Raw genomic sequence first — 10423 nt, forward strand, 5'->3', positions numbered from 1 at the left:
TTGGAATTCTAATATTTTTAAACAAATTTACAATATAATAAAACTAGTTTCTGAATTTGAAGGAAGCAGTATTAAAGAACTCGAAGGAAAAGGTATATTAAACATGCTAAAATATTGAATTTTTATTTGTAAATACATATCTATAATAATACCTTATATAATATACAAATATAGCTTGTAAGTTAATAGGTCATCTTATAATTGAATAATGATGGAATTACTTATCATTTTTATTACATTTCATGTAATTAATTAATTCATTAATGATTAACAATACTATAGTCAGTAAGTTATTAGTTATATTCTTTACTTTGTTTACTACTTTACATAATATTCAAATAACTAAATTCTTTATTTAATTAACTACTTAATAATTAACTTGTATTACAGATGGTAAGTCACAATATTATATTTATTTGCTTAATATTTTATATGGCTTAACTAATTATTCTTAATTTAAACAACTAGATTGTAAGTGATATATTTAATTTACAATAAACACTTTTATATTATATTTATATTTATATTTAACTAATAATTAATTAATAATACTAGGGTGTAAGTTATAGATATCTATATTTCTATTATTTATATAATTTATACTAACTAAATTCTTTATTTAAAAATTATTTTGTAATTTATTTTAGTTGGTAAGTTATAAATTCTCATTGCTATAATATTTAGTACATATAATTTAAACTAATTAAATTCTTTATTTAAAAAATTATTTAATATAGGGAGTAAATTATTTATTTAATTCTATTATTAATTACCTATTATTATAATATTTACATAATTTAAAGTTTAAACTAACTGAATTCTTTATTTAAATAGATTGTAAGTTTATAAGTTATTTATTTAATTCTATTATTACTTATTGCTATAATATTTACATATAATTTAACTAACTAAATTTCTTTATTTAAATAGATCGTAAGTTATAAGTTATTTATTTGATTATATTATTACTTATTATTATAATATTTACATATAATTTAAACTAACTAAATTCTTTATTTAAAAAATTATTTTGTAATTTCTTTTAGTTGGTAAGTTATAAGTTATTTATTTAATTCTATTATTACTTATTGTTGTAATGTTTACATATAATTTAAACTAATTAAATTCTTTATTTAAAAAATTATTTTGTAATTTCTTTTAGTTGGTAAGTTATAAGTTATTACCTACTGTTATAATATTTACATATAATTTAAACTGACTAAATTCTTTATTTAATAGATCGTAAGTTATAAGCTATTTATTTAATTCTATTATTACCTATTGTTATAATATTTACATATAATTTAAACCTAACTAAATTCTTTATTTAAAAAATTATTTAATAATATAGGGTGTAAGTTATTTATTTAATTCTATTATTACTTATTGTTATAATATTTGCATATAATTTAAATTAGCTAAATCTTTGTTTAAAAATTATTTAATAATATAGGGGGTAAGTTATTTATTTAATTCTACTTACTGTTATAATATTTACATATAATTTAAATTAACTAAATTCTTTATTTAAATAGGATGTAAGTTATAAGTTATTTAATTCTATTATTACTTATTTATACAGTATAATATTTACATATAATTAAACTAACTAAATTCTTTTGTTTAAAATTATTTAATAATATAGGGGGTAAGTTATTAATTTAATTCTATTATTACTTATTTATATAATATTTATATATAATTTAACCTAACTAAATTCTTTATTTAAAAAAGTATTTAATAATGACAATGGAGAGAGTAAGTTATTTATTTAATTCTATTATTACTTATTGTTATAATATATACATATAATATTACTAACTAAATTCTTTATTTAAATAGATTGTAAGTTATAAGTTATTTATTTAATTCTATTATTATTTATTGTTATAATATTTACATATAATTTAAACTAACTAAATTTTTTACTTATAAAAATTATTTACTAATAATATAGCTTGTAAGTTATTTGTTGTTTCTATTATTATGTATTTATAAATATTTATTTGTTAATTGAATTCTTTATACAAAATTTCTGTTACTTTAGTTGGTAAGTTGTAAAATATGGGTTATATATTATTATATATTTATACAAAAGCTAAGATATATATTGTATTAAACTTCTATTTAAATTTTAGAGTAAGTGTTGGTTTTAATTTTAAATTTTAGTGTAATTTTTAATAAGCTTCAATAATAATTTTATTTATTTATATAGATTTGGAAAAAGTGGAAATACAATTATGGATAATTTTATTTTGAAAAAAAAATTAAAATGGATTCCTTATAATAAATTTAAAAATGTTAAATATCTTGATAAAGGAGGATTTGGTACTGTATACAGAGCTATTTGGTTTTGTTATAATAAATATTATGATGTGATTCTTAAATGTCATAATAATTTAAGTGAAAATTTAAATGAATTTTTAAATGAAGTATGTTAATATGTTATTTATTTTTTTAATTTAAATTATAATTTATTTATACTAATATATTGTTACTTTTTTATAGTGGGAATATCATGGAAGTTATTTAAATTCATATGATATTATTTATTTTTTTGGGTTTACAAAAGATCCAGATACTTTGGAATATATGGTAGTAATGGATTATGCAAACAAAGGTAATTTAAGAGGAAACTTAACAAGAATAAACAAAAGTGGTTGGTGTCAAAAATTATATATGTTATTTGGAATTATCTCTGGACTTGATGATATACATATACAAAATCTTATTCATTGTGATTTTCATGATGGCAATATTTTAAATCATAATGAAAGTAAAATTTATATTAGTGATTTAGGATTATGTAAACCTGTTAAATCGTCTTTGAAAAAAGATGGTATTTATGGTGTTATGCCATTTATGGCACCAGAAGTTTTAAGAGGCAATTCTTATACTCCAGCTAGCGATATATATAGTTTTTCTATGATTATGTGGGAATTTACATCTGGGATACCACCATTTAACAATAGAGCACATGATATTCAACTTAGTTTAAGTATTTGTGAAGGTGAACGTCCTGGAATTATTGAAAATACTCCACAATGTTATATAGATTTGATGAAAATGTGCTGGGATGGAAGCCCTTTAAAAAGGCCATCTTCCAAAGAAGTGTTAAATATTATTAAGGAATGGGTTTCTCTTCCAGATAATGTGAAAGTTGAAGATATTAATGAAGAATTAAAATGCAATATTATGGAATTTATAAATGCACCAATTGGACATAACAATAATCTTGCTATGGAATTTCATCCACAAGCATATTATACAAGTCGCCTATTTGATTTTACTAGTAAACAGTTGAATGAAAATCTTGAAAGTGAAGATTTGAATGATGTTATAATTAAAGATATGAAGTCATTAGGTTTGTAATTAATACAAAAAAAGTAATTTTGCAAATTATTTATGTAAATTTAATTTTTAATTATTTAATTATTTAGAGATTAATAAGACAGAAGAAAATTAGATGATTATTTAAGTTTTATCAAAATTTTGATATTATGCATTCAGAAAATTGTTTGTTATTTCATTTTTTTTAGATTTATTTAAACACTAAGGCTAGAGTAGTAAAATATTTACAAGTTTCTTAGTTTGTAATTTAAATAATTCCTTTCTATCATAGTTTATCCCAATATTAAATATACTGTATGTATTCTCTTTTTTATTTATTTAGAATTATCTAAACACTAAGACTAGAATACTAGTAAAGATACTTAGTTTGTAATTTAAATAAATCTTATTTTTCAATTACTGAATATATATTAATAAAAAATGTAAATATATAAAACCATTTCCAATATGCGAAATCAAATAAGTAATTCAAACTTTTTATATATATTCTTAAAAGCTGATGAAACTAAAGTAATTAGAATTTTACTAAGCTCAAAAATCCAAATAATGACAAATTGCTAATTAAATATTTAAGGCCAAATAAATAAATTTGTTAGTTTCTCATCATCATGTGAATGTCATGAAAGAAAAAAAAATTTTGTTTTATTTGGTCAGATAATGCCGCTTTTGTCTAATCATAGTCAGAAAAATAAAATTTTCTTACCACCCACAGAAAATTCATTAAAATTAATCAGAGATTTGATAATTTTTTTCCTGGGCAGGGTCAGTTTTTGATATTTTTTTTTCATGAGAAACTAATAATTTATTTTGCTTGGACTTAAACCTATATATGAGTTAATTTTGTTATAACAAACCTTAACTGATATATCATAAATTTATTTTTATTTTGATGTCAATGATGTGACATAGTCTTTCAAAATATATATAGTTCACTTCATTTCACCAAAGAACTTTTTTTTAGAATTTATTTGAGTGAAGTATACAGTCAACCCCCTTTATAGTCACACCCCTTGGGACTGAAAAAAAAGGGTGTGATTATAAAAAAAGTCATATGTTGTGACTATAGAAGAGGTTTTTCTAATATATTTATTGGTACATTGGGCCAAAATATGGTGTGCTTATAAAAGGGAATTTTATATGATGTGATTATACAGGGGGTGACTATATAGGGGGTCGACTGTATATGGAATGCATAAGACACACTCGACAATGATCATGGAGCAGAACTTATTATATTAAATGACAGTAGAAATTCTCTCCTCAAAATGATCAGGGCTTCATGAGATGCTTCACATATTCGTATTGAAGAACAATCTCAAGTTCACCATGTTTATTGAGATGCCATCAAAACCATTTTCAGATTAGTCATTCCCAAAAGTGTGTCAGCTTTATGGACTTGGCGAGTCAGATGATCTCTTGTTATTAGTGTTCTCACCTTTCACTTGCAAGTATAAAGAACTGAAAGAGGATTCTTTCAAGACAATATTTAAACATCTTACTGCAGAACTAAATGTCTGTCTCAAAGCTATTTCAATTAGTGGAAATGAAGCATCAAAATTGCAATATGTTTGTTCATACCTTGTTTTCAGAATAAATCTATACAAGGAAAAGTTTGAGTTTCGACCAGAAAAAAACATCACAGGACCAATGGACATGGACCAGTTGATTTTGTAATATATTTACTCCAAACTGCGAAAACTGTTAGTGTGACAGAAGTAAAGGGCGAAGATATTTTCAAGAGCATTGCTCAGAATTCGAATCACAAACATAAGGCAAACGAGATGGAGGAGAAAAGTGTATTTATGGGTAAGACTTTTGGGATCATCACAGATGTAAAAGAATGGTATTTTATGGAATGTTCACTCAATGATCAGGACTAGAGAACGGAATCGATTATAGTAAAATCAAATTAATCGAAAATCGAATCTAAATTGATTAATCAAAAATCGAATTAAAAAATTAAATCTTTTATTGTGGCGCAGTAATTCGATTTTTTTTTAACATTTAATATTTTATTGAAATAGTTTTTAATTAATTAATTTATTTTTTATTATTTTAATTTATTTTCATTTAATTATTGTATAGTAAAATTACTTTAATTTTGTATATTAATTAAACATAAAATAAATATATTTTTCTAGCAATTTTTTGCAAATAATTTTAAGTCTGTAATCAGCATGATCAGCACATCACGTATTTATTGAACCATTATATTTACTTTGCCTATGACATCTGTTTGTATTACAAAATTTAATAAATAAAAAAATTCACACGGTAAAACTTTATCTTTTTTACTTAAAATTATGGCAACCACTACACGAAGTAAATACAAGCAATTAGCTAAAGAAAAAGAAGCAGAAGAGGAGAATTTGGCACAAGAAATAACAGAAGAAAATGAGAATGATTCTAATTATGAATATGAAACAGATAATTTGTCAGAAAAAAGTTGTGTAACAGTGCAAGAAATCAGCATCTCTGATATATCAGATGTTATAATTATTGATGACGATATAGAAACAAATAAAAAATCTTTATCAAAAAAAGAAAAAAAACCTCCAACTAAAACTACAAAACTTAAAACAAGTTGGGTTTGGAGATTTTTTAAATTTAATGAAAATAATACAAAAGTTATTTGTCAAATTGGAGAGTGTGGAAAAACTCTTGCATGGTGTGGTTCACCAAGTTCTATGAAAACACATTTATCAGATGCACACCAGATTACTAAAGCCATTGCAATAAAATATCAAGAAGATGAGCTAATAAATCCTTAACAAACCAATAATGTTAGACCACATTGTTCTTCTAAATAAGAATCTTTAACAAAAAATGTTGTAGGATTTGTTGTTGGTACAGTACAACCATTAAGTATTGTTGAAGATCCAGATTTTGTGAACATTATAAATGGGTTTGATGAGCATTATAAAGTCCCTTGCTTTAAAATTCTTAAAGATCGGATCTCAACAGTATATGAAACAGAAAAAGATTCTCTTAAAAATCAACTTTCACAAATATAACATGTTTCTTTAACGCTAGATGCCTGGAGTTCATCAGCACATTTACCTTATTTAGATGTTACAGCTTATTGGTTAACATCAAAATTTGAACCACGTGAAATACTTCTTAGCATGGCTGAACTGCCATATCCACATGGTGCAATTGAAATACAAGAACACTTAATTGATTTATTTAATGAATGGGAAATTGATACAAAAATAAATGCATTAGTGACTGATAATGCATCTAATATCAAAAAAGCATGTGATAATTTAGGAATTGAAAGAATTCCATGTGCCGCCCATACACTTCAGCTTAACATTGGAAAGGGATTAGATACAATGAAAGAATTAATTAACAAATGTAAATGTCTTATTGCATTCTTAGCAAAAGATAAAAAAAAGCAACAATTAAAAGAATCACAAGTTTATTTATACAGACAACAAGCAATGCAATTAAATACACAAGAAGCTGAAGAATTGAAAAAACAAATTGAAGATCATGTTGTTGTTGATGTAGCGAAAGCTAATAATACATGTTGGAATTCTACATTATATGCTTTTCAAAGACTTATTATTCTTAAACCAGCCATATTAATGTTAAAGGCATCTTTAATAAATGATACAAATTCATATATTCATAAGGAGGATGAAAAATTAGAAGAATTGGATCCAACAGCTTATGAATGAAAAATAATCAAAAAAGAAGTAGAACTTTTAAGTTCTTTTGAAAATGCAACATGTTTTTTAAGTGATGTGAAATACCCAACTATTGGGTTTACATATCCATGCATATATAACTTAAGAGAAAGACTTGAAAATGATTTTGTTTTATTGGAGACTGTAGATAATTGTCAAAATGTAATTTTGGAAGATTTAATATTAAGGTGGGAATTTCCTCAAGAATTATGTTTAAAAGGATCATTTTTTGATATTCATTTCAAAAGTTTAGATTTTATTAATTCTCAAGAAAAGTGTAATAGTATTATTAATCAATTAAAAACAGAATTTGAAATCTTTAAACATAACAGTTCATCTGCTGTTATATTTGATAGAAATATTGATGAATTAACAACAGCAATGGGAAATTTTTGGAAAAAAAAGAATGCTAAAATTACAGTTCCAATTAAAGATGAATTTTAACATTATCTTAATGTATCAGAATTGCCTGCTCTTGAAGAATATGATCCCTTTGTATAGTAGCTAACAAACAAGAACCAATATCCAATGCTTCATAAGTTAGCAATGAAATACCTTTCTATACCTGCTACATCAGTTCCATCAGAACAGCTTTTTTCTTATGCTAAAAATTTAATCACTTCTCAAAGAACTCATTTAGATTAGAGATGGCAACAGTTGGTCACAGTCGGTTATCAGTTGGTCATAACCAGTTATAGGTTTTTGACCGACTGACCATTTTGGCTGACTGTTTTTCTGACCATTTTTCTGACCATTTGACCGACCGTTTGACTGACCATTTAACCAACCATTTAACTGACTATTTAACCATTTTTTTTAGTGAATTTAATTAAGAAAAAATGTTAAAAAGTTTTTTTTTGATTAAATCCGCTAACAAAAACATTATACAACTTTTTTACTGATTAAGTTCATAAAAAAAGTGTTAAATGAATAGAGTTGGTTAAATGGTCAGTTAACAATCGGTTAAACAGTCAGTTAAACAGTCAGTCAAACGGTCGGTCAAAAATGGTCAGTTAAACGATTGGTCAAAGCCTTTGACTGACCAATATTGGTCACAGTTATTAACCAGTCATAACCGGACCGTAACTATTGCCATCCCTAGTTTAGATTCATTTGTTATTAATCAGCTTATATTCTTAAAAAGAAATAGAGAATATATGGATTAGTGCTTCAACCTGGATGAAAACTATCATCCAGATTACACAAAAAAAAATTTGGATTATATCCAAGTTGATCTGGATTTTAAATTCGGATCAGATAATCCGGATAGAAACTGGAAACTGGATTGAATTTTTTTTAATTGCAAGCTACAGAGATGCACAATAGCTCATTAGAATCATCTTATTAAGACAGATTAGGGATGGCAATGGTTACGGTCATAACTGGTCATGACCGGTTAATAACTGTGACCGATATCAGTCGGCCAAAGGTTCTGACCAACTGTTTAACTGACCAGTTTTGACCGACCATTTGACCGACCATTTAACCGACCATTTAACCGATCGTTAACCGACCATTTAATTAACCCTATTCATTTAACACTTTTTTTATGAGCTGAATCAATAAAAAAAGTTGTATAATGTTTTTGTTAGTGGATTTAATCAAAAAAAAACTTTTTAACGTTTTTTCTTAATTAAATTCACTAAAAAAATGGTTAAACAGTCAGTTAAACAGTCAGAAAAATGGTCAGCAAAAATGGTCGGTCGGTCAAAGATCTATAACCGGTTATGACTGACTGATAACCGACCGTGACCGACCGTTGCCATCCCTAAGACAGATCGAATGGCACTAATTTCATCCTTATACAATCACTGGATGCCGAGATATTCAACAAAACATCAAAAATCAGCATTTTATATATTGTAAGTTATGATACTGCACCATTTTATGTTTTGTTAAATATCTCGACAACCAGTAATCGTATAGAGATGCACAATAGCTCATTCAAATTGTTGCATCAAGATGAATCTAATGAGCTTTAGAGTATCTTTCTATGACTACAGAATGTCAAGATACTCGATAAATGTCAAAATCTGCATTTTTCATTTTGCAATAATGCGCCATTTTACAGTTTTCGAATATCTCAGTATTGAGTGATCGTAGAAAGATGAATTTAGTACCATTCGATTTGTTTCAACAAGACGATTCTAATGAGCTATTATGCATCTCTGTACAATCACTAGATGCTGAGATATTTAAAAAATGTAAATGGCACATTATTACAAAAATGAAAAGTGCCGATGTTTGATGTTTTGTTGAATATCTCGACATCCAGTGGTCATAGAAAGATGATCTCATTGGATTCGCCTTGATGCAATGATTTGAATGAGGTATTGTGCATCTTTATATGATCACTGGTTGCTGAAATATTCGGTAAAATGTGAAATGACATAGTATCACAAAATAAAAATGCTGATTTTGACATTTGGTTGAATATCTCGGCATCCAGTGATTATATAAGGATGAAATTAGTGCCATTTGATCTGTCTCAATAAGATGATTCAAATGAGCTTTTATACATCTCTCTAATCCGCATTTTAAAAAAATCCAATCCGGATTCTGGTTTCTATCCAGGTTATGAGATACAGATTTACAGTCCAGATTAAAGTTGCTTGCCAAAAATAAAAAGGCCATTATCAAAATGGTAAAAATAATTTCGACATTTCGACATGACAAAATGACGAAATTATTTTATTATTAAAATTGACTAAAATGCAAATGACGAAATGGAAAAATAATTTCAACAATTTCAACATGACGAAATTCACTAATTTCAACAAGCAATTTTAGTCCAGATCAATTCAGATGTAATCCAGATATCCAAAAAAAAAATCCAGTTCAATCTGAATTGATCTGAATACGGGTCAAAGCACTAATGTGGATATTTATAGGGTAGAAACTAAGGATGGTCATCGGTCCTAGAAGACCGCGGTCCTACGGTCCTACACCATAAAAAGACGGACCGGTCCGTCTTAGTGTAGGACCGCGGTCTTTCGGTCCTGTATCACATATAATAAGACCGTCGGTCTTTTTAAGGACCGCAGTCTTTTTAAGACCGATCGGTCTTTTTCTTTTTTTGCAAATAAAAAAAGATTTTCTTCCTTAACTTTATTAGGAATAGCCTTGTTTTATAAATGAACACTAATTGGGATGATTTTTAATATAAATTTTTTTTTTACAAATCACCTGGATTTATGATCATCACATACGTCATGCACTTACTATTATTGTATTAGTGACAATCATATGATCATTTTCGTTTAATCAAACACTAACCTTTTAGCTAAATATGAGTTAAGCATGATAAAACTAGTTGTATTTATGCAAAAATGCATCACAGTGTTCAAACTTGCACAGTAGTTAAAAAATTTTCCCATCGC

At 25.8% G+C, this 10423-nt stretch overlaps 1 protein-coding gene across 1 annotated transcript; it reads left to right on the top strand.

The window, feature by feature from the left end:
• Nucleotides 1–2240: 2240 nt before the first annotated feature.
• On the top strand, nucleotides 2241–3466 carry OCT59_028870 (uncharacterized protein; the record flags this gene model as incomplete). The annotated part of the gene is made up of 4 exons (XM_066147619.1): nucleotides 2241–2432; nucleotides 2509–2620; nucleotides 3056–3364; nucleotides 3441–3466. The coding sequence occupies 4 exons, from the start codon at nucleotides 2241–2243 to the stop codon at nucleotides 3464–3466; spliced, it is 639 nt and encodes a 212-aa protein (XP_065994310.1).
• Between the last annotated feature and the right edge of the window lie 6957 nt (nucleotides 3467–10423).

Source organism: Rhizophagus irregularis, chromosome 8 (genome assembly GCF_026210795.1).
Source record: "Rhizophagus irregularis chromosome 8, complete sequence".
Classification (NCBI taxonomy): Eukaryota; Fungi; Glomeromycota; class Glomeromycetes; order Glomerales; family Glomeraceae; genus Rhizophagus; species Rhizophagus irregularis.